Raw genomic sequence first — 26,022 nt, forward strand, 5'->3', positions numbered from 1 at the left:
ACAACCTGGAAAAAAACTCCTCTCTGGAAAGTTAAGGGATTACACCCTCATTGCTCAATTGGACTCTGTCCTGCAGTGTGTCTCACCCAGGCTAAGAGCTGGTGTGTCTCACAGCAGCTCAAGAAACGTAAAGAGCCTGATTTTAGGAAGAATACAAAGAATACGTCATGTTATATGGATATATATGGGACCTGTAACTCTTTGCATGGGGTGGCTGCATGGGGGCAGAACAGTCTGCACTGGATGTGCCTGCATGGCTTGATACATTCAAACAAGAAGGTGCATTGATCCACACAGGATAAACAGGGGTTTGTTATCTCATTCATGGAAACGGTAACCAGGTTTCTCCGAAGGGCTGTAAGCTGGCAGGCTCCAGGCACAAAAGCAGTTGGGAAGAGCAGGATTTGACCTTGCTTCTGCTTTGGGGCAAGCCCTGGGACCAGTGGGCAGGCTGGCAAGGTCTGCATGCTTCAGAAAATGACAAGAAAATGGTGCACAGAAGTGGTCATGGGGAGGTTAAGCGGTGCTGTAACAAGCTTATTTCTCATCGGTACGGGGTTTGCTATGTCAAAAGTGCCTTTCATTGTCTTGGCATTTTAGAGTTTTAAGAGAAACCTAAAATGAACGATAGCTTTTGCTGCAGAGAGGGAAAAATCAAATGAAACAATACTGATTTTAAATTATTGTCTTCTCTTCCTATTGACCCGGGGTTCTGGATTCTGTGCCCATGATAACAAGGCAGTATTGTTAACAATTTGGCCAGAAATGAGCAAGAAATAGGAGATACACCTGTTGAATAAAATGCAACCTCCCCTCCCTCCCCCCCCCACCTTGTAATACCATTTAACATAATAGCCATTATTAGCAGCAAGAAATCTATGGGTCAATCCCCTGAAAATGATTGAATTCCATAACAATTACTTCCATTAACTTTTTTTTTCTTTGGTTAAATAATATTAAAAATACTGCCTTAATTTGCTGTAGGCATTCACAATTCCTGAGAGCAGCCATTGAAATGGGAGTTTTCCTCCTGTCAGGGAAGATTTGCTAATTGATTGATCACCCTGGGAACAAAGAAAGAAAGAAAGTAATCATGTTTCCCTGGTCCCATGACAGCAGCTCTCCTCCTTTGCACTTACTGGCGCTGACACCTGGAATAAGGGAAAGGGCTGAAATCCCACAGGTTTAGGAAATTAAATGTGACACCATGGTTTGGGGTCTGTGTGCTGGAAATGGGAACAGACTCTTGGGTGGTGGAGGTGGGAAAGTACCCCCTGCAAAAAGATTTTTAGGTGTTCTCAGGAGGAGGAAGAGAAGTAGGGAGAGTGGAGGTACTTGGAAAACTGGGGGCTGGAAAGGCTGCTTAACTGTGCTAGGGTATTGGGAGTTGTTTTGTAGGGATTTCTTCCTCTTAACAAAAAGAGGTATCATTTCTGTCTCCATCCCAGGGAAATCCACCCGATGGAGGAAAGCTCTCTAACAAGGCTGATACATTAGCTATGAATGAATTTGGAGCACTAATTAGTGGGAGGGCCCTCATTTCTAAGAGCAGCACTATCACAACAGGATGCAGGTGGTGCACAAGCCCTGCAGGCACAGTGCTGTCCAGCCATGGTCCCGAACCTTAAATCAGGATTGCTTAACTTATCCTCTCTGCTGGAATAAGCAACTGTCTAGACATGCTGGTCTAAAAGAGGCTAAAATTTGCAGGATGCCTTATGAGAAGAGTTTGTCTGGCCTTATCAACTCAGGCGGAAGCCCAAGAGGGATATTGCTTCTGCTGTAAATGCATCAGCTGAGAGATGTGCTATTCCCGTCCTTCCACCCTCCCCATGGCTCGCTTTATCTGCTCAGAAAGAAGCTGCTGCCTGGATGGAAACATTACTGGAAGCTATGCCTGGGTTTGGGATGTGTGTGGGGTACTCCTCTTCAGATGAGAGGCATGGAGATGTATGGCATCTAAGGCACCCCATGCAAATACGTTTGAAGCAGCCAGCCAGCTTGTCAGGAGACGGGGGGGGGGAGGGGGAAATGCTCTTGCACTGCTGTCTATCTAGGTCGCCGCTGGGGATGGGACTGGGAACCTCAGCTGCTATGGAAACCTGCCAGGCTCGGCTGGCTGCAGTCCAGCTGCTTCACATCCCGGCAAGGAATGGAGATGTGCAGGCAGCTCCCTGTGTGGCCGCAGCGCCAGCAGCCCGCCACCCTCAGTGTTACTGAGCAGTTTGCTGCAGCCCTTGCACCTGCCTCTGCAGCACTGATGTGTCCCACGGAGAGGGACAAAGCCTTTTGCGTGGCCCTTGAGGTGGGGATGAGATGTAGCCTCTCAGCGCTGGTGTGGTTCACACCTTTGCATGGCCTACTGCGGCTCTTACACATGATGAAATCCCAACCAGTGAAACTTGGTGCAAATTCGCACTGATCCCAGTACTGCAGTTTGATCACTCAAGCCCTTGGTGAAATCAGGACACAGCGAAATACAAGGGGCTAAATTAGCAATACACCAGCACTTTCCTCCATAAGGCATATAGAGCATGCCTCTGCCTGTGCAAGGGAGGCTGCAGAACCAATGTGGATTTTAACTGTTTGCTTTGAGTGACCACCGATCATGGAACAAGTGCATACAATATGCACTGTCAGACCTTTTTTTTTACTTTCTTAAGCAGCCTGGAAACTTTGCCCTGTGCCATGCCAAAACCCAGCTCTGCAGGAGAAACCATGAACATCAATGGGGCTTTGCTGCTGCCCTCGGCAGGGGCAAAGGCGTGATTGGGTCATGCATCGGGTACCCACCAACCTCCACGCCTCCCCTGCAAAGCCTGAGTTCTCTCCATGCTTTCCAGTCATTAAAGAAATCCCTCTGGTCTGAAGGATACACACACACACACACACACACAAATGCTTAAATATAGACTTGATTCTATAAAATATAAACCAAAACAATAATCAGACTCCAGTTGCTGCGGAAAACATTCATTTTGCAATTAGAGATGGGAGAGGGCTATTGCATGGCTCAGTCCATCTCCCAGCCCCCGCACATCGGCAGCAATTGAAACACAGGAGAGCCTGGGAACACAACAAAAAGACATCCAAAACATCCCACAAGCCTGCACAATAAATAGCTCCAAAATCTGCTGTTACACAAATGTCTCTATTTCCAAGCCTGCAGAGCTCAGTGTGGCAGAGCCCAAGTGACACAAGGCTCAGACCCTGCAAAAACATGGGCTCACGCCCCATTTTTGGCACTGAAGATAATCCACCTATTTAAATTTAATTATCTGCTTAATTCTTCCCTTCAGAAGACTTCACTGGCAATCTCCTGCTATGACAGCATCCGTGATGACATTGTGAGTCCTCAAGCTCAGCGTTGCATTTGCACACCCATTTCTACACGTGCCCATGCATATGATGTTTGCATAGGCTTGAAGCTCCCCATTTGGTAAATAATGGGCAGGCTGAAATTATAGGCAGGGAGGAGTCTGTCTTAAAAATAGTCCTTTGCCAGCATGTGTGGCCCAATTCAGATTCAGATTTCAGCTTTATGGTGTTTTCAACCCAAAAAGTAAACTTAAAAAATATTATAATATTTAATTAAATACAACCTAAAACTACAGCACTGAATCAAAACATCTGAACCCAAGGTTGTCGCAGCCCTGAACCTAGTACAGATCTGAAGTTCTCCCATGTTCCTGAGTTTTAAAAACAGGCCACATATGGACCTATGTCTCACGCCTCTTACAGAGTGCTGGGCAGAGTGCCAGATTGCCTTCCCAGTATCAACGGGATGCCATGCCACGAAGGACAAGTTGCCTCCTACTTTAAGGCAGATTAGGCACCTTGCATGCGATTCCCTCCTAACACACCTGCTCAGGTATGCTGCAATATCCCCTGCATGTTGCTGGAGCACTGGACAAGATCTGATCGTGGGTTTGCTGTCATTCAACAGGGAAAAGGGGGATATTTTTGCTTTTTTTTGTCTGTGGTATCATTTATTTATTTATTTTATCTCAAAACAACTGATTTAGGAAGAATGAATGACTCATTTAGGAAGAATGATCCTGTTAGTTTTCTCAGGAGGGTGGACTTTCTCCTCCTAGCTGTATTAATTTATTTAATTTATCTTAAATTTGATTGCAGTGAGCACCCCTAATTAACCTGATTTTTTGCTGATAATCACTCACAATGGAATCAAATCACAAATCCGGGGATGGATTGACCGGCACACAGAAAGAAGCCGCCCTCCGTGCATTAATTCAGCGAACAGGATATAATTTGATCCAGGTAGGAACTCACAGTCACGTCCTTCTGCACACGGTGTCTGGTTTCATCTTGAAGCAGTGCTGCACCAGGAGCTTGTGCAGCAAATCTGCACGTGGCAAGTGCTGGTTGTTTGTTCCTCCCTCTCTGCTGCTCTTCAGTTTGCATCCTGCACAAAACTTCGTGTAGTAGGGGCTGTCTTTTATGAGGTGCCAGAGTATTCCCCCTGTCAATATAAGAAGGGTGAAATAAAACCTGAGCACAGATATATTCCAGGAATAGTTGGGATAGCTGTCTGAAAGCCATGGCTGCAGTGCTGTTGTAGCAAAGAAAACCCACTAAACAAGGTTTCAGAAGAGCTTGAGCACAGATTTGTCCATAGAAAGTCCCATAAGTGACCACCAGATTTACTCTTTTTAAAGATCTTTGAGTGCAAAAAAAAATACAAGTGTCTTACCTGACCAAAAGCCACAGGTTTGCTCTCAGTCTGGTCTCCAAGGCCCAAGGGCAGGGTAGGTTAGTGCAGGTGGGGAACAGACAAGTCCTTCAAAAATATCTCAGGAAGTCTTCCCTAGTTAGCATGACCAAAACAAATGAATTTTTCAAAAGTGCTTGCTAGAAATATGGCTTACCTTGCATCCTGGAAAAAGTAACTGAAAACTGAATTTCAGGCAGGTGGTTGCTGTGAACTTTGGCTTGCTTTGCGTAGCACTAGAGGGCACAACAGACCAAAGCAAAAAGGGGACTCCTGGGAAAAAGCATTTTCCTATGGTCCTTAATGTTGTGTGTGCCCCAGGACCAGAACAACATTGGGTTTGTTGCACTTGAGGAGCCTTCCTGATGTACTTGACCCAGGAGAAGATAAATAGCTTCTTTGTGTGTTTTATTTGCTGTGACTTTCTTTACCCTGATCTTTAGTTTTTCATACTGTCACATCTGGCAATAGTTCATTCCTAAACCACAGATTCCTGCTTTGCTGCCCACCCAGAATCTTCTTATTCCTAATTTTTCCCTTTCCTTCAACCTTACCATTTTCTCTTACTATTATTATTATTTTTCCCTCATTATTTTCTTTTCCACATCTCTTTGGGCTTTTTTTTTTTTTTTTTCCAACCTAACCATCACCTTCTTCTTCAACAGCTGCCAGGCTCACATATCTTCTCAAAGGGGACAATGAAGCTCTCCTTCCCCACAGAGACATTGCCAAGATAAGTTCATTGAGATTCAGCCTTCAGGGCACAAATGAAGCCACTGCAGACTGAGAGTAGATTTTATTTTTTCCCATGTCTCCTAGCACACTAGGAGACACTCCCACATATGTTGACAAAATGAGAAAAAAATCTGATTGTCTCTCACTTGGCTTAAAGTAGGAAGGTAAAAATCTGCTGGCTTTTTGCAGACCGTTATTGATGAAAGTAGCATTTCTGCAGGTCACCAAGGCCTTCTTCCAGCTGACATGCCAGTGAAGATCACAGATGACCACAGCAACACAACATACAATCATCACTCTAACAAATGGCTCAAGAGATAAAAAATCCCATGCTAGAGATGTGCTCAGTTCAGCCAAACTGGGGGCAGAAAAGCAGCCTGAAACATCATGATCTTCTCATTAGATCTGCTGTGAAAATGCATTCATAAATTCAAACAGCTTCATTATTATGCTGAAAACATTTTCAAAACGGGATTGGGCATGGATATTTCAGGGCTGGTTATAGGCTTAGGAAAACTGAAATTGCTTGTGCTATACTCTTATATTCCTACCAGGATCCCTGTTTGCTGCAGGCTTAGGTCCTTCAGGCCTTCTTTGTAAATCAGCCATTGCCTAGAACAATCCCAGAGGGAGAAATGGCTACAGAAATGTCAGGAGGCAAAAACAGAAAAATGACCAGAGTCCCAGCCCCTCCAGGCACAGGGCATCACTGCAGGACAAGGAGAGCTGAAGAGGGAGAAGGAGAAGAAGAGGGAGAGGGAGAGGGAGAGGGAGAGGGAGAGGGAGAGGGAGAGGGAGAGGGAGAGGGAGAGGGAGAGGAAGGAGCAAAAGAGAGAAGGTGGAAGAAGGGAGGGGAAAGAAAGAAAGAAAGAAAGAAAGAAAGAAAGAAAGAAAGAAAGAAAGAAAGAAAGAAAGAAAGAAAGAAAGAAAGAAAGAAAGAAAGAAAGAAAGAAAGAAAGAAAGAAAGAAAGAAAGAAAGAAAGAAAGAAAGAAAGAAAGAAAGAAAGAAAGTGGTAGAGGGATGGGCGTCATCTTTCCCCTACGTTTTCCAAGACTGTCTGAATCTTGGACAGCTGAGCTGTGGAAATGGCCTCCCCTTCAACGTGCTGATGCATGTTCCTCAGCAGAACTCAACCAGCTGTAAACCAGAGCCTTCTGCAGTACATCACCAGCATACTAGCTCGGATGCTAAAGCCTTTCGGTACCAATACAGCAGTGGGGCAGCCAGTGCACGCTGCCCCCTCTCCCTTGAGCCTGCAAAGAGATGCTCTTTACAAGAAAGGAGGGTGTTTGCCTCTGGCACTGCACTAACAGGGTGTGCCCAAAGTGTCATTCCTCACAAAGGGACTGATTTTATCCACTACATCATCGTTTTATTTTCCTCCATGGCAGGAAAATGGGCAAAGGAAATACGGTGGCCCACCCCCGGGTTGGGATGGCCCTCCGCCAGAGAGAGGCTGCGAGATCTTCATTGGGAAACTGCCACGGGACCTCTTTGAAGATGAACTTATACCACTGTGTGAAAAAGTAAGACTTTATGAGAGGTAGATATTTTGCAGAGATTACAGAAGATCAGCTCTACATTTCCGTGTTGAACTGGAGGTGATTTGGACCAGATTACCCTTTGTTTGGTGGCAGCCCCTCCAGCTCCTTCTGTGGTGTTTCCTCACCATGACCAGGGCTGATCTAACACTGGAGCTGGCCCTGCTTAGTGTAGAAGATTGTACTGAAACATCCAGCTATGCCTCCCTCCGTAAATTAGACTTCAGTCATATAAAACACACTGTCCTCCACCTAGGAAATGAGCACAGCCACCCAATCACTCATGTACAAGCCTGAGCAAGTGATACCATTCCGACACCAATGGCCATGCAATTCCATTGCTGCACCTCATCCCTCCTGTTTTTTAGTCTTTTTTTTTTTTTTTTTCTTTTTTTATTTCTCTACTGTGTGATGCATTAGCCTCAAAACTGGAACATAAACCTCATAAGCAGGTGAGAACCACAACCCTGGGGCTGCTGAGGTCAGTGGCCAAAATCTTGCTCACCTTGCTGAAGAGCTAACTTTGCCCTCCTCCCTTGTCACCTAAGCACTTGCTGCCTGTGTTTATGACTTCTATTATGGGTCAGAAAGTTGTGTGAAAGCAGAACAGGCTCTGGATGATTATCCTGTAGATGAAGATATCTGAAGAGTTCTGACATGAAAGCACCCAGTCTTGTTTAAACACCTCACCTGGCAAACAGTTCTTTACGAATGACTTTGCTTTCTATTTGCAGATTGGCAAAATCTATGAAATGAGAATGATGATGGACTTCAATGGCAACAATAGGGGCTACGCCTTTGTGACCTTCTCAAATAAACAGGAGGCAAAGAATGCAATAAAGCAACTCAATAATTATGAAATTAGGTGAGAATGGCATACACCTTCACATCAACTTTAAATCATATAATGTATTAATCTGGATTGTTGTGGACAGCATATTTTTCCCTACAGCCCAGAGGAAGCTTCTTTAGATACCTAAACTTTAGTAGGCAGTCATTTCTTTTCTGCCTGTGCATTTGTTGCTTTATGCTCTAGCACAAAGGCAGTACATAGCACTCAGAGACAAAATCTTTTGCAGGAAATGTCTTCCTTAAAGAAAAATAATAATAATAAAAATAAAAAATTCTACGAGAACATTGGAAAAAATATTTTGCTTTGGATCAAAACCATTGATCAAAACCAATGATGTCTAACCATTGTTGTTTATTTCATGTTCCCTTCTGGGCTGCTTTTTGTTGATGTATTCCTATCCACTGTGTCTCACATGAGCTATACTGCAGATATGTTCTGGGAGACACAAGCAATTACAAAAATGGTGAAATGGGATGAAAACTAATTGGCAAAACAGTGACATTTCCTAATAAATAGGAACAGAAAAATCCCTCGTGTTTGTGACTAAAAATTGGGAACAAAACACCTAGAAATCAACAACATATGGGTCCATCAATATGGTTTGTTTTGATTTCGACCCCATTTAATTTTTTTTTCCTGTTCAAAATGGGATGAATAGATGCAATTGCTAAAAAAGCATTTTGAGATCAACCGTTTTGGAAATTTTAAGGCTTTCTTTTTGTTATTTCTTTTTCTTTCTTCCTTTTTTATTTTTATTTTTTTATTATTTTAAAGAAAAATATTGATTGTGAATTGCTTTACTAGCAACATTAGGGATGAGCAGGTCACAAGGCACATAGGGAGGGTTTGGAAACATGACTTATATCAGATGCTGGAGCATCTTAAAGATCAGACTTCAGCTACCTCCACCTCCTCTGCCTACTTGTCTTGTCCCAAAGATGCCTCTAAAGCAATTTATGACTTCTCCAGACCTGCAAGGGGTAGTTGGACCACAAAGGTGTGAGTAAAGTGAATGTAAAGACATTTTTGCTTTGGGGGTCTGCACAGCAATTGGCATCAATAAAGCCTGAAATGTTGTCTCCCCATAACAAGGGATTTTCTTTCTCCAGACCTCAACTGTGAGGCTCTCTGGTGATCGGGAAGCTGCAAGTCACTGGTGAACACAATGAAACCTGGCTTATGCTGACCGCAATGCAAGAATCACAGTGGTGTCCCAGCTGCTCAGCACAGTTGCCTGGTAGCAATCGTTTTTGGAAATAGCAAAAGAGAGACTCTCAAGAGTCAAAAGCAAAATTTGGCTTTGTTTTCTCTTGATCTCAAGTACCTTGTTTCAAATATGCTGCTTTACTTTGATGTCAAATTTAGCAGATTATCAGCCTTTGGAACTAGCCCCTTGTGTTGAGTGAGACCACTGGAACATCCCAAACGACACGTGCCACAGAAGGGGGAGACCTTGCATTTGGCCTTGTGTTTTGGGACAAGAAGGGGGATTTTTTTCCCCTTTCTCTGAGAAGTGATCTTGGGTCCTGACAAACCAACAATATCATTTTTCTGCAGGAATGGGCGTCTCCTGGGAGTCTGTGCCAGCGTGGACAACTGCCGCCTGTTCGTAGGGGGGATCCCCAAAACAAAAAAGCGAGAGGAAATTTTAGCAGAGATGAAGAAAGTCACGGATGGAGTTGTGGATGTCATTGTCTACCCAAGTGCAGCTGATAAAACCAAAAACCGGGGTTTTGCTTTTGTGGAATATGAAAGCCACCGGGCAGCAGCCATGGCCAGGCGAAAATTGCTCCCAGGTTAGTACAGATGGTGAGGGTGGTAGAGGCAGCTTCAATTTAGCAGATGCCTGTGTATGCATAACAGCACAGAAGTCTCCAGAGGAAACATATACCCAAGGGAAGGAACACTACTGATTTTTCTCATTTTGGCTGCCAACGATTCACTTCAAGCAAAGAGGGACCCCATTATGCCCATCATGCTGCCAGACATGCCCTGACTCTGGGGTGTAGGGTGGGTGATTCACTGAAAAGCCTGATTTACCACCATTCTCATTAGCCAGGTGCTTCATTTAAGAGCTTGAAGTTATTAAAATATAGCTAGATGGATCTAGCTGTTTTATCCATTCAGCTCTGTTGTGGGATATATATTATCCCATGGTTATCTTGAGTTGTATGTAAAATATGGCCTCATTTATGACCTCCTGTGGAGCATCACTTAGGGAAATATGACCATATTCAGACTTGACATTGTACTGAGGATGTTCCTGAAAATTATTTTCCATGTGGGAAGAAAACCTCAGATGAGGAATTTCATTAGAATTTAAAAATTATATAGAGAATAAGTCTATGTAATTTAGAGCTGGGGGACATAGTGAAGCAAAGAGAAGATTGATAGGTGATATGCAAAAAAGACACAACATTAATTGCCTTTGCAGTGATTTCACTGTTTTTCTCATGCTTTCATATGCCCAGCAGCAGCTCCTGCACTGCTTTGTCAAAGCCAGCGCACTTGCTGATGAAAGACTCCAATAAACCTTCTGTTCTGACACTTGATCCTCACACATCATGCCCACCAATTTTCTTTCTTTCTACATGATAGCCCATGAAAAATCTTGTCATTTTAAAACCTTTTCTCTTACTGTCAGAAATTAGTTTGATTGCAAGAGGTAATATATACCTGAGTATGCCTGCTATTGTGGGGTATCTCACGCAGATTATTTTTCTTTTTATTCTGTATTTTCTGCATCAGTTCAGCAGCTCCCTAATTATAGATGCACTTTCTGTTAGTCTGTGCTTCAGCATAACTTTCTTATGGTTTCTGTATTGAGAAGGATGGAAGGAGCAGGCACAGGCACCACCACTGATGGCAGCCTTGAGAGAGCAAAGCACTTGAAATCCTGAGCAAAGACAGTGAGACAGATGGGAATGAGAACATAGTCTTGAACAGCCTTGTGCAATGTGCTAGTGATTTCCAATTTAGGGACATCTTGGTAAACAGGTTAGGAATTTGGGAATTTCAGAGACCTGAGCGGGAGTGAGAGTCTTCTGATGTTCCAAGCATACGGGAGGAAATTGAAAAAGGTTTCAAGCCAGGAATGAATGTGTCTCCAGCTGATGCATTGGATGAATGTGAAATTGAATATCATTATCAAGTTGCTTCCTTGACTCTGAACCTCACTGCTCTTTGAGGAAGCTTTGTAGAAGAGGCAGAAAAGCTCAAAATTAAGATGCTTTTTATGAAAGCTTTGTCTTGTCTCCTGGTTAAATAGAGAGGTGGAGGAAGACTGGGTTTTAGCAAGCTGGTAGAGCAGGAACCAAACTTAGCTCCTTGCTATGAATCAGCCAGGTTGTTATTTCCACTATTGAACTGAACATGGCAACTTAGAAAATAGAGCATGGCCTTTCATTTTAGCTGGCTGCCATTAGCTGCTATTTCTGTTCATCAGACTGGTCAGGGCTGGAAGCTGAACATCAACTGCAGTCCCAGCTCCACAATTCCTTGCTCATTCACAGGACTTCCTAGCAGGGAGCAGCCCCTTTACATTTTAGTGTTGTTTGTTTGTTTGTTTGTTTTTCATCTTTTAACTCCTGTTACAGAAAAACAGGTCTCCAACTTCTACCCCTTCCCTCTAATTTTCCTCTATTTTGGACCTCCTATCCTATCTTAGATTATCCAAGTGGAGATGCAAGACGGGATGCCTCCCAGAGTGTTTTGTCTCATTTTCCTTCTACCAACATAGGTATCTTCCAGGTTTTAGCATACACCTGGCCTTGGAGAATCATAAAGATCATATCATAAAGATCAGAGAAGTAATAAGAATAGCACAGACAGGACTATTTTGAGGGAAACTTGCAGAAGAGGCAGACATTTTATTTCATTATTTTGGAGGAAATACCCAGCACTAACCATGCTGCTAAGCCAGAAAATGGTCCCTATTGTGTATCCAAAGCACTGTCTGCTAGGCTGATTAAAATTGCCAGAGAAAAAACGGGTGACAGACCAAGCACGTGGAATTTAGGGCTCTGGATATTGGTGAGTGGCCAGATATCAGCCACTCTTGAAGAGAAGGGGGAAGGATTTCTTCCTGAAAGATGTGCTGAAAGAACTGGGAAGAAATACTTATCACAGCAATTCACACTGATCGGAGGCAAGGCTGTGGCCATCAGTTTTCGTTACACATTAAGTATCATCACAGAATCACAGAATTTTCTAGGTTGGAAGAGACCTCAAGGTCATCGAGTCCAACCTCTGACCTAACGCTAACAGTCCCCACTAAACCATTTCCCTAAGCTCTACATCTAAACGTCTTTTGAAGACTTCCAGGGATGGTGACTCCACCACTTCCCTGGGCAGCCTGTTCCAGTGCCTCACAACCCTTTCAGTGAAGAAGTTCTTCCTAACATCTAACCTAAAACTCCCCTGGCGCAACTTAAGCCCATTCCCCCTCGTCCTGTCACCAGGCACGTGGGAGAACAGGCCAACCCCCACCTCGCTACAGCCTCCCTTGAGGTACCTATAAAGAGCGATAAGGTCACCCCTGAGCCTCCTCTTCTCCAGGCTGAACAAGCCCAGCTCCCTCAGCCGCTCCTCGTAGGACTTGTTCTCCAGGCCCCTCACCAGCTTTGTCGCCCTTCTCTGCACCCACTCAAGCACCTCGATGTCCTTCTTGTAGCGAGGGGCCCAAAACTGAACACAGTACTCGAGGTGCGGCCTCACCAGAGCTGAGTACAGGGGGACGATCACCTCCCTAGCCCTGCTGGTCACACTGTTCCTGATACAAGCCAGGATGCCGTTGGCCTTCTTGGCCACCTGAGCACACTGCTGGCTCATATTCAGCCGACTATCCACCATCACTCCCAGGTCCTTCTCTGCCTGGCAGCTCTCCACCCATTCCTCTCCCAGCCTGTAGCTCTGCTTGGGGTTATTGCGCCCCAGGTGCAGGACCCGGCACTTGGCCTTGTTGAACTTCATGCAGTTGACCTCAGCCCATCGGTCCAGCCTATCCAGATCCTCCTGCAGAGCTTTCCTACCCTCAAGCAGATCGACACATGCGCATAGCTTGGTGTCATCTGCAAACTTACTGAGGGTGCACTCGATGCCCTCGTCCAGATCATCGATGAAGATATTAAAGAGGACCGGCCCCAGCACCGAGCCCTGGGGAACACCACTAGTGACTGGCCTCCAACTGGACTTGGCTCCATTCACCACGACTCTTTGGGCCCGGCTATCCAGCCAGTTTCTAACCCAACGAAGCGTGCGCCAGTCCAAGCCAAGAGCAGCCAGTTTCTTGAGGAGAATGCTGTGGGAGATGGTGTCAAAAGCCTTGCTGAAGTCAAGGTAGACCACATCCACAGCCTTTCCCTCATCCACCCAGCGCGTCACTCTGTCATAGAAGGAGATCAGGTTCGTCAGGCATGACCTGCCTTTCATAAACCCATGCTGACTGGGCCTGATCGCCTGCTTCCCCTGCAAGTGCTGCATGAATTGGTTAATCAATTACTTAATAGATTAAGTAACTCAATGCAAATGATTACAGAGCTCAGCATGATCACATGGAAAAAACATAACTTTTAACTACCTCTTTATTTGCTGTTTTTTTTCTTTGCCCCTTGGCAGCTTGATCCACTCTATACAGAAGCCATATGCTTCTTATCCATACCCTATTTTATGCCTCATTACTTTTTGTTTCCCTTCTTTCTACTGCTTCTGTTGCAACTTCACCCTGTGTGGACCATGCTTCAAATACTTGCACATGGAGACATCCTGATTTTTACTATTTCATTTCATCCCCTGGGACTTCTGGATCCCTTTCCAATTTCCTAGGGAATTAAATATTTGCAGCCAACAGGGATCTTTATAAGAGAAGTATACCCATTACAATATTTCCCTTCAGAGAGCATTCCAGGGAATGCAGATGTTAGTGAATAGTGCCACAAATTTGCTTTTTAAATTCTGGATGCTACATTTCTGCAGGCATCTAAGATGCTAGTGGGAACCTGTGAAAGCGTGACCATCTGCTTTTGGAAATGAGTTCACTAAAAGGCAGCACAAAAGGCTTTTTTGTGGTGCAAAAGACACTTTGAGCACAAAAGGCTTATTTTGGCCCTCTTTGTATAATTGGCCTATTCTGTTGTTCATACTGCATATGAAATAAACTCTGAACAGAAGTGAGAGGAACCTAAGCCTCTCTGACACTGATGATGCCAATCCCTTTAAAGGAAGGATCCAGTTGTGGGGACACCCTATTGCTGTTGACTGGGCAGAACCAGAAGTGGAGGTGGATGAAGACACTATGTCATCGGTAAAAATCCTCTATGTGAGGAACCTCATGCTCTCGACCACCGAAGAGACTATAGAAAAGGAGTTCAACAGCATCAAACAAGGTAGGAACCCACTGACACAGCCCTTAAGTAAGTGCCGCTACTGCAAATGGAAGTATTTCTTCATTCATAGAATGCCAAAGGAAGACACAAAGTAGCAGTTTTTCCATGGTGAAATCTTCATGTGTAATGCCGCAAAATTGCTATTATGCTGAAGGCTCCCATCCAACATGCATAACATGTCATTCTGCTACGGGCTGATTAATTTACAGCTAACACTATTAACCTTTTTAAGGTGATTGGCAACTGGAAGAGATCCAAAATACTGCATGAGGATGCCTATATCATAAAAACAACTTTGAGTCATTTGACTCTTCTTGAAAAAGAGAGTTGTTAAAACAGCTGGGTGATTTCTGCTTTCTTCATCTACAGAAAGGGATGATGACAGAAATAGAGTGGTTTAATTCAACTGCTTTTTATCTAAGCTATCTAAATGCTGAATTCTTTCTTTTTCATACCAAAAATGATCTTCCATAAATTTATGAATAACCAGTGCTTATCATTTTATGCGGGATATGATGGTATTTTCATGGCATATATTGCATGGTCTTAGGGTGAGATTTTAAAAAAGCAAATATGTTTGTGGGGAATAAAAATCCTGCTGGCTTTCAAATGAGATTTTACTTCTGAGCTGCTCCAGTTTTAGAAAATTCCACCCAAAAACAACAGAGTAAAAATAACCCATTTGTGCAGCTCTCCAAGCCGCATATTCCATTAGGCATTAGTAACTTATGCTTGGCAATGTGAAATTGCCATTCATATCGTTCCTATTAACTTCCTTCTATTAATTTTTAAAAATACACTACAGAGCTTCATTTTTCCTTCACCAACTTTTCATTTCTGCTCCATCCTTTTTTTTTTTAATAGGCTGCAATGCAAAGATCTTCAAGAGATCTCTTAACAAGTCTTTTCCGTCCTTCTAATGTTACCAGCTAATACTTTAAGTAACCATCAAGCTGTTAGAAATCCCATTTTAACTCCAAGCTAAATATGTATCATCCCACTCTCTTAACTGTTTCCTCCTTTATTTATTCAGTTTTGTTCCTGATCACTGAACTGCTCACACTCCCCAGAAACACATTTATATCCATTTGACACTTCAGTAACAGTCATCTGCTCTGCTCCTAAGGAAAGTTTTCTAGTACAACAGAAGACTTGAATCTTCTTTAGTTTGTCTTTTCAACAGTTTCTCATTTTGCTTCTCATGCTGGAATTTTTATTTTTAATTTTTTTAAGGAAAGCCTTAATTATTGTGAATGAAACCAAGAATGCCCTTTTTAAAGTGGTGCCATACTTTCAAAAAAAGCATGCCTAGAAAAAGCAAAACCTGAGTTTTGAGGAAAATAAATGCAGTTTAAGTCATAGTGAGATTACAATCAAGCAACTCAGCAAGGAGCTGAAATGATTCACCTCCCACTTTGGTTATCTGCTATGTTTGTTGGGTCACATTTCAATATCACTTGTCTGAAGTGTACATTTGATCTGGGGAATTTAGAAGCTGTTTTGACAATAACAAGCCATCCAGTAAAAAAGTACCCAAATGAGAGGAATTACGAGGCAGAGGTCCCCATTACAGAGCAATTACCACATCACCACAAGCTCCACAGACACTACCAGGAATGCTACATATGCATCCCAAGTTGTAACACAACACAAGTATCACCCCTTTTAAATCTGTGCCAAATTCAGTGCCGGATGGCTTCTGTAGAAATATGCATCACTTCATCAACAACAAGCCCTGCCCTCACTCCCTAGAGATCTTGGCAAATATCCTGAGCCCTGGCAAAGTTTTCATTTGGTTAAATGGGCTCCAGACTTTGCAGCTGAAGTGGGGTGATGCTGAAATAGAGCAGCAACAAGGGGCGGGTCTGTACCTTCCCACAGCAAGGCGTTCTGCCCTGGCAGCAGGAAGGCCACGCTCTCCAAAGGTGCTAACTGGTATGATATTCTCCTTGCGGTGTCACGCAGCTGCTCGTCCTGCTGGGGTGGGAGCACGCCACCTAGTCCCATAAATAGGAAAGAGCAAGGTTTTGGCTTGAGTGAGGATCAATAACACAGAGCAATTTTCAGGAGGCAGAAGGGGGATTTTCAAAACACAGAGAGTTCATTAAAGCCTCAACTCATAACCGAGACAACAGCATATAATGACCTTAATTTTTGGCTTAGAAAATCATCCTCCAATCCCAGAAGGACACAAACAGCCACTTGCCATTTCAGTGTCAGTTTGAAGACATGCAGGCTGCTTGGGTTATAGGCTGAAACATGCTATTTATAACCCACTGGAGCTCCTAATGCCACCCCTTAAACTCCAAAGAAATATTTTTCCTTCTGCAGTTATTTAAGTAAGTGTTTTTTGTTGTTGTTGTTGTTGTTTGGTTGTTTTTTTGTTTTTGCGGCAATTGGATATTTCCCTGTACACCTGTTCAGCTTTAAAAGGAAAGAAACCAACAGAAAAGTCATCCTGCATCCATTAGCCACATTTCCAAAGGATACTTTTAGGTGTGTTATAGCCTCACTGGCTAGGCTGGTTGACAACTGACAGGACTGGCAAACACGAACAACTAGAGGAGAAAAGGTAGATACCTAAAGCTTGAGCCTGCAGGGAGCAGGTGCCAGTGTGGTTATTTCAGAGCCAGAATATTTGGGTGCTGCAAAGTTCCCAGTAGCAGAGCATCTGACAAGGGAACGGGAAGGCTGTAGAGGACAGACACAGAAGAGAACAACACTGAGTGTGAGAACACCAAGTGTCCTGCTCAGCCATCCAGCTCCTGGAGATCTGTCACAGAAGTGAAACACAAAACCAAAGACAACCTCAGACGGAGCATTTTGGACAGGAGCAAACCACTCTAGTTTAATGGGAACCATACAGGTGCTTGCCTTCAAATATTTCTAGTTTTGCTTGAAATAACACAGACATTTTCTTTAGTTTCTCATGGTATATGCATCCTAAGAGGTAAGAAGACACCATTGACTTTCTCTCTACCCTTGGCCAGTTTTTGCTCTTGAAGGGCTCACAAACCAACACAATTGCTCATTCTGATACATATTTTCTAGCTAATACCTATTTCCAACTAATATTCTAATGTTTTCCACAGGTGCAGTAGAAAGAGTAAAGAAAATTAGAGACTATGCCTTTGTGCACTTTAATAAAAGAGAAGATGCGGTTGAAGCTATGAAAGCCTTGAATGGGAAGGTAAAGCTGCTCTGAGTGTTTATTTTGTGACTTACATGCAGTATATTATATGCAGCTGAAACAAAGCTGCCGGGCTTATTAGCTACAAAGACACCCTAAGGGTGCAAGTCCTTTTTTCACTTCTCAGGCTGCTTTTATGCTCCTGAATTCTTCTTTTTTTTTTTTTTAACCCTGATGTTCACAAACTGTTCTTTTTGGCTTCTTTCCTTTTGCATTCATAATAAATGTTTGCCCAGATCAGACTGTAGTTCACCTCTCTGAAAAAAGTTGGAGCAATACTGAAATGAGGACCAGAAAATGAGGGGTTATGGGTTCCCTTGGCTTGCACTCACATAAGTGTTTCATGTCTGCCAACAAAAACACTGGAAGGGAAGCATGTAAATAGTAAACAGGGACAAACAAGGTCAACCCAGAACATCTGCTCCAAATTCAGAAGCAGATTTGCAAGGAGGTTGCTGTATTTAGTTCTTGCGCTGCAATGTAATTCACACTGCTGTAATGTAAGAGCTTTTCCCAAAGAGGTGTTAACCCCGTTCCTATTTTTAGTGCTACTGCTGTTCTCCATAGGAGTACCTATAATCGGGCTGACTTAGGTGCTGCTTTGCAGGGAAGTGAGGCCTTTTCAAGGGCTTCACAACTCTGCTAATTCAGTTAATTAGCCTCTGCTGGCTGGTGTCAGCTCTGGATGCTCTCTACACGTTGAACCTTCACCCAGCAAGTGCCTCCTTCCACCTGTGGGAGGGAGATTTTGGCTGGTTTGGGTGGTTTTCTCCGTTTTCCCAGTCTGTTAGTAAACCATGCGGGGAAGCTGCCTTCTTAGACAGGATAATCCCCATGTATCTCGGAGACTGCCTTACACTTGTGCTTCTCCCGCACTCTTCCTGCGGTATGAAGGTGCTGGATGGGTCCCCCATAGAGGTGACGTTAGCCAAGCCTGTCGACAAGGACAGCTACGTCAGATATACCCGAGGCACAGGTGGCAGAGGCACGATGCTGCAGGGAGAGTACACCTACGCCTTTGGACACATGTACGACCCTGCCACCGCCTACCTGGGTGCCCCGGTTTTCTACGCACCCCATGCCTACGCTGCTATCCCCAACCTCCACTTTCCAGCTGCCAAGGGGCTCAGCAACAGGAGCATCATCCGGCCCCCATCCGTCCGAGGTAACTGCAGTCATGCCAATTCTCTGCTCTTACAAAATGATTCCTCCCGTGCTTGGGTGGCTGCATCCTCATGCTGAGGATGTCCCTTTCAGGAAGGGACAGAAAACAGTTTTTAGGCTCTGCCCTTCCCAAAGACACAGTGATATTCCAGCAGGCTAAGCAGGGTACTAAAAAATAACCATTTTCCTGGAGCAAGCTTTAGACAGCTTCCAGATCACCCTCCTTCCAGGGTAAATAAACCATGAATCCTCCTGGTTTTGCCCCAGCAGGGAAAACAAAATAAAACCATTTTCCTTCCCTCCCTACCTCCCTCCAGAGCCAACTCTCATACAACCACCAGCACAACTCTGTGCTGTTTTTCCCCTTTCCTTTGAAACCCACAAGGAAAGTTTTGCCAGTTCGGATGTCTTCTGACCCAAAGGCACAGCATTTCCCAGGGAGGTCACATTGTGCTGAAGCCGAGTGGGGAACCAGAACTGAAACCAAGAAAGCCGTTAATTTTGTGCTTTGGGAGATGGACTCGTCTGTTTTTGTTGTTGTTGTTGTTGTTTTTTGTTGTTGTTTTTTTTGTTTGTTTGTTTGTTTTGTTTTTGTTTTTGTTTAATGATAATCTAATAATAAGTAACCTATGAAAATAGAGAGTATTTCTGATGGTTGCTGAGGTTCTGCCTTTGACCCCAGGTGTCTGCAGCTGGTACTGAATCAAATCCCTGCATTCAGGTACCCCCCCCCCCCCCGATTAAATATAATTGCAGACAGCATTTGGTACCTGCAGAAGTAAGTTTGGGGACTACCAGAAAAATAAATGCATGTGCTCATTGGGCTCCTTGAACAAAAATGAAAATGTAATAGAGGCCGAAAATTTCACTTTGGTTCATATAAGGGAGGGGCTGTATAAACATATAAACAGTTCCTCATGAAACTGTTATTATGCTGGTGGGTGGCAAGTGACATCAGCTGTCCCTTCTCCAACTTCTGACTACAAATCTGGTTAGAAAGGTGTTATAAAATCAAAACTGGCTTGTCTATGAGCTCAATGGAAAGTTACACCTCACCTGTCAGCACAGAGCAGAGGAGATGGAAACTGGGTCAGACAGAAGCAGGGGTACCCCTATAACTTTGCACCGCCAAGTGTGCAAGCCCAGCAACAGGCTATGGGGGGCTCCTGCCTACCTCCTTCCCAAACTCAGTCAGTGGGGCTAACTTTTCCATTTCAGGGACAATCAGGGTAATTTTTCCGGTGATTTGATTCAGTTTAATGCCTTCTTACATTCCTAGAAATTTACATGAATGTACCTGTAGGGGCTGCGGGAGTTAGAGGACTGGGAGGTCGCGGCTACCTGGCGTACACGGGCCTGGGGCGCGGATACCAGCTCAAAGGAGACAAGAGGGGAGAGGATAAACTCTACGACCTCTTGCCAGGAATGGAGCTCACACCGATGAATCACGTCACACTAAAGCCCCAAGGGATCAAACTTGCTCCTCAGGTAGGTGTGTGCGAAGTATGGTCAATGTGTTGGCCAGGGTTTGCCTTTGCTCAAAATGCTTTCAGAAAAACAGCCTTTGCTTGAATTTAAACTGGTGATTGATAGCTACATCTATTCATAACTCTTGGAATACATTTAAACAAGAAAACACTTGTTAGTTGCATCCTGCAGTGCCGTCCACCTCGCTGGAGAACAGCACTCATTCTCCTTCAAGGGAGAATTTTCATAAACTTCCATGAGTGGAAGATGAAATCCAGCTAGGACTACCCCTCCATAAAAGCACTGAGGAGTAAAGAAATTAAGAAATTTTCACCCAAGGAACTATTTCACATAAATAGAAAAACAGCAACTTTGCCAGAAAAAAAAAAAAAAAAAAAAAAAAGGAAAAAAGAATTGTCTGTGTTGCAAAAGGGTCATGGCATTGCACAGAGCTTTGCTGCCTCGATGTGATTGCTCCAATGCAGTAAAAAAGGAAAACAATGTGGAGCACATTATCTGGGTGGACCCATGTGTGGCAGCTTGTGCTGTCTCCCCTGATGCTGACATATGACACAGTCCTGGCAGGAGATCAGGGTTTGCGTGATGCTGAGAACCGAAATCCTGAACCACCGATGTACAACCTAAATGGAATGGGAAAAGAGGAGTTGATGGACTGCACAGCCCAGACAAATGCAACAGCTCTGGTTGCACAAGGAAGCTTTGACGTGCTTGTGCATGCGGGACTGGGATCCAGACAGCTGGCTGGGGACAGAGCAGAATAAATTCCTCGAGTTTCAGAGGTCATTCTCCTACAGCAACTCCTTTCCCCTTGAATCATCCAAAGCAATGTTAGAAGTTAATTTCACTCAGATTTCAGAAACACACCTCTGTCTAGTAAAAAAAATTGCCGCAGCATTCCATTTGCTAAATGTCTCCCAAAGCATCCTTTTCTCCCCAGAAACCCGGAGTGTTTTTTCTCCCCCTGCAAAGTTTCTCTGTCTCCATGTTACCAGCACACAAGAGGGGTGAAGTGGTCCAGGCTGACTTAGGGCAGGTGCAGTTCAGGGTTTTTGCTCTCCTGACATCTTTGTGATGAACCCCCATGGCAGGGTCAATGTGTGGCAGGCCATGCAGCAATAATTTTTGGAGCACATCTTTCCCTCAGCTGAGTTGCCTAATTCCCTCACTGCCGCTGTCTCATAATAATGTTTCTTACACAGCCATGGCTTGCTTCAGGAAGGTCTCGTTAATACCTTTGCCAAATCAGTCAGCCTCTTCTGCCCACTACACACTGCAATAGCACCTGTGAAGGATGGACCCTCCTAACTTCCTTCCTGCTGCCTAGCTGGGGTACTTGGTTTTCATGAATAGATGTTGCTCATCAAGTATTTAAATGGTGATGTTACATCTCAAAAGCACCATCCTTATGCAGCCTTTGGAACAGCAGGGGACAGGTGTCACCATGGTCAAGAAATCTGATGAACTAGGGTGTGAGCACTACGGAGTAGTAAACTTTAGATCTGTAGTTATCAAATGAAAGGCAGCAGTGAAATAAAATAATTTTAAGGTGGACTGCTGAAAGCCTCAGACTGTGGGTACCCAGGGGTCTCGGCTCCAACCTGGCAAGACCAATGTCACACCTACAGTAAGTCGGTTGGGGTCATTCCAAACAGAACATTTTTGTCTTGTATTCAGCTTCAGGATGCCAAATTGCCTTACTGTGTCACTGAAATGCAAATTGTTATGGCACTGAAAAATACCTGGGGAGACCGCAACTGCTGCTCAGTAGGAAAAACCCCAAGCCCCAACAATTTCTAAGTTGAGCGTCAAACCTGATGGAGTTATTTAGAAAAAATAAATGGTCCAAGCACTACTGGTGGGGATGCACAGGAGCAACACACTGTATCAAACCCATCTGGGACAGCAGATAGCCCCTGGGTTTAGAAAAGAAAGAAAAAGAAAAAGCAAGAGCATTTCCAGACAGTGATTCCCAATTACTGTGGAATAATCTGTGCTAAGGCCAAGGGCAATGTGGTCCAGCATTTCTCTTTCAAACTAGGAGCAGAAATTGCCTATTGAAGCTTGAATAATTAATTGGACAGAGAAACAGCCTCTTTTCCTTTATCCTTCCTCTTTTTTTTTTTTTTTTTTTTTTAAGACTGGACTTTTTATGTACTGTATCCCACCAAGGGAGGGAGGCACCAGAGCTGTGAAGATGAATGGAACCATAATGCTTTAAGGGGGTTAAAAAGATGCGCACAGGTAGAGTTTCTGTGGAGAATTCAGAGAAGGCCATGCCGATAATGAAATAAAACAGCTAATCAGCAAAACAAAGACATCCCATTTAATGAGGTGATAATTAGCTTCAGGAATTAAATGCATTTTTAAGGTATATAACATTTAGATGAATCTTATATTTCAAGGTGAGCTTTACTACCCTGTCTGCCATTTATTTTCTCACGAAGGCTTGAGGAAGCTGCCACTACACTTCTGAAAATTCTTTGGAGGGGAGGAAGCAGAGCAATGCAGGGGCTGGAGCTGGGGAAGAAAGCTACATGCAACAATTAACCTGAGCAAATCCCTTCTTCCCTCCTAGATCTTAGAAGAAATCTGCCAGAAAAACAACTGGGGACAGCCTGTTTACCAGCTCCACTCTGCAATGGGCCAAGACCAAAGACAGCTCTTCCTATACAAAATCACCATCCCCGCCCTCGCCAGCCAGAACCCCACCATGTATGTAACTATTCAAGTTTCTCTGGGTTTTAGGATTTTTTTTAAGTGGATTTTGTCTAGCATCTCTCTTCAAAATACAACACAGGTCTCTATTTACAGGTTGTTGAGACATTAGAGAGAAAATCATCCATAAATAAATTATAAAAAAAAAAAAAAGACCAACAGTGATGTCTGCTGTGCTTGGCACTCTGTGTTCAGTGGTGTAAAAACTGCAGAAAGCCAGAAATAAGTAGGCAAAGGGGTGCTTTTTAGTAAGAAAATAAAATACACAATATTTCATGTAGGAAAAAGAAAAGCAGCTTGTAGGAACATGCTGCTAATTAGGCTCCAGATATGATCCTAAACACTTCTGATCTGAAATATTTTTGTGGTGTTTTTTAATGAGAAAGACTGAAGCAGGCTTTCTTTTGGACTGAAAATGGACAACATGCTCTGAAAACATGTAGTAACCGAAATGTGACCCAGGGCCGATAATCTCAGCAAAGAAACTAGACTGCTAAAAGTATTACTGTTGATGCATCAGCACAGTAAAATGATGTTTCTATTTGATGTATGGGATCATGCCAACTATGGCTAGATTAGAAGGTTTTGCAGGAAAGGCCTAGAGAGGAAAACAAAACAAAACAAAAAGCTATTATGTTGCTGTGTTCACAGACATCCCTTCACACCTCCCAAGCTCAGCGCCTTTATTGATGAAGCCAAAACCTATGCAGCAGAATACACCCTGCAGACACTGGGGGTTCCCACCGAGGGAACAGAGGTGCCTCCTGCTGCGCCAGCTTTTCCAGGTATGTGAAGGTCTGTACAGCAAAGGCCTCCTGCAGTATTATTTTTCCAACGTGCTTCCCCATGGGTTAGTCCAGAACTAACCTGTTCGTGGTCACTGAGGATAGACCTGACTGTGCTCCAGTTCATGGATGCCTCCCTTCAACTGGGAGCCCCCAGTAGGACCCAGACCCAGATGTGGTCTCCCCAGAGCCAGAGCTGGAATGGGTCTCCTTCCTGCTGCGCCCTGGCCAGTGCCACACCGGATGGGTTCGGTCCTCCTTACTGCAAGGATCCCTCCTCTTGAGCCAGCCCCTTGGATTTCATGTGCCAAAGGAATAATATGAATGTGACAGCCAGGATCCAATCCCAGCTCTCTCCCACCCCTGCTGGAAGACTAATGTTTCCAGTTCTTGAGTTCATTCCCAACAGCTCTTGTAACTACCAAAAGAGCTTGGGAAATCATGGAAAACATAAGCCAGGAGCTGGAATCCAGCTTGCAGGCATTACATTTACTGTGCATGATGGTGATTCTGATGTAGTGGGAGCAACTTATGCCAAACTGCACATGAGGAATGCATTAGTCAGTACTACTGAATTGTTTGGAGTGTCTCAAGGATGGATTAAAAAAAAAAATAATAAAAATCTATCCGGCTTCCTGCCACAGGAGTCCGCAAAAGCCACAGAAAAATCAATTTGTCTGGGTTTATGCAGGCTTCCGCAGTGTGGAAACCAAATGGGCTCTTTATTGAATCCAGTCTCCACTTACTGCTTAATTATAATCTCTCCTTTTTCTTTCATCCACCCTTATTTATTTATCTTGGAAATGCAACAAATAGACATACATTAAAATTTCTGCCAGCAGCACACACTGGTGCTCAGTCCACACTCACTGAAGTCCAGCACAGCCCAGGCCATGCCCAGGTAGCAGCTTATTTCTCTTATGATGATGCTGAACATGGTTTAAGTGACAAATTTCTCAATTCCTAATTGAAATCTTGCACCTCGCTTTGCTGATGCAAGAAAGACACTTTCAGCGACCACAACATTCATGTTCCCATGAATTTCTCATGTTTTCTCCCAAGCTAACACCTTCCCTGAGGAAACGTAGTCTTGGTGATGCCCAGTATCATAGAATAATAGAATCACAGAATCATTAAAGTGGAAAAAGACCTCCAAGATCATCTGTTCCAACCATCCCCCTACCACCAGTGTCACCCACTAAACCATGTCCCCAGGCACGTCCAACCTTCCCTTGAACAGGGAAGTGACTCCACCACCTCCCTAGGCAATCCATTCCAATGCCTGACAAACCACTTTTTCTGAGAAGGCATTTCTCCTAACTTCCAACCTGAAATATCTCCAGGCCCTGCCCCAATGGGATTTGGATCTGACTGACCTTGAGCCAATCCCACTGCCAGCTGGTTGGTTGGAGAGTTTGAATCCTGGGAGATGTAGTTTGGAAGCAGCAACAGGTTCAGTAGAGCCGATGGGCATCTTGTCTACTCTTCCCACATTTGGGCTTCGTCTTAATTCTTGATCCTTTCATAACAACAGCATACTATGGTCTGTTTGACAAGATGCTACACTCTCCTTTCAGACAAACCAGCCCCAAATGATGTTTGTTTTCCCAGTGATTCATTTTAAATCAGCAAAGCTAACATTTTCCCATGGAAAATTTTGAAGTGTTGAAACCACATATCCCATTAGAATCTGATGGGGAAAAAAAATCCAGTCTGCTAAATATTTTTCCCAATATTGCATAGAGGGAATTCCCCTCCTCTCTAACATGTTTGTCCTGAGTTGCATGCATTTTGACCATAAAGGATGTCACACCCATGTTTTCTCCCAGCTGTACAAATGTCTTTATGAAACAAAATATGCCCAGATTTTCTATGCAGTACTTCATTTTCTTGCCCTCCTTTGTCATGTGTGGGAGTCCATGTAAAGAGCACTGTTACCAGCGTCTCATCTCAGAGATATTTGAAGCTTAAGGAAAAATATTCAACAAAGAGGGGATTTTTTTAGGCAATGTGTTTAACAAATAATAGGTGAGAAAATGCATTAATTTTCCAGCCACAGTTGTCAAGTTTGTACCTTTAATGAGGAGGAAAAACATGCCAGGAATGATTTATTTAATCTAATCAGATTGTTCCAGTCTTCCCATTGACAAACGACATGATTGCCATTGACAATGAAGTCTTCCCATCAAAAAATGTCAGGCAATGGTAGCTTTTGAACGTCTTCCCTTTAATCTCCATCTCTTATCTCTTTTCCCCTGCAGGATACACCATTGCTAACGCTGCTGCAACAGTCACAGCCACTCACCTCAAACAAGCGGTGACAATGGGACAAGATTTGACAACATACGCCACATATGAAGCCTACCCTGCCTTTGCAGTAGCTGCACGCAGTGATGGTTATGGAGCATTCTAATTCTGTCTTTATTAAATAGTTT

At 43.8% G+C, this 26,022-nt stretch overlaps 1 protein-coding gene across 1 annotated transcript; it reads left to right on the plus strand.

Annotated features, from left to right (window-relative positions):
- Positions 1 to 4,182: 4,182 nt before the first annotated feature.
- Positions 4,183 to 26,000, plus strand: A1CF (APOBEC1 complementation factor; the record flags this gene model as incomplete). The annotated part of the gene is given in 11 exon segments (XM_084289725.1): positions 4,183 to 4,281; positions 6,860 to 6,994; positions 7,744 to 7,874; positions 9,420 to 9,660; positions 14,086 to 14,245; positions 17,338 to 17,435; positions 18,330 to 18,600; positions 19,879 to 20,087; positions 22,663 to 22,799; positions 23,454 to 23,587; positions 25,849 to 26,000. Coding segments are annotated over 11 exon segments (1,767 nt in total).
- Between the last annotated feature and the right edge of the window lie 22 nt (positions 26,001 to 26,022).

The sequence above is a fragment of the Netta rufina genome, assembly GCF_964035555.1.
Source record: "Netta rufina genome assembly, chromosome: 7".
NCBI lineage: Eukaryota > Metazoa > Chordata > Aves > Anseriformes > Anatidae > Netta > Netta rufina.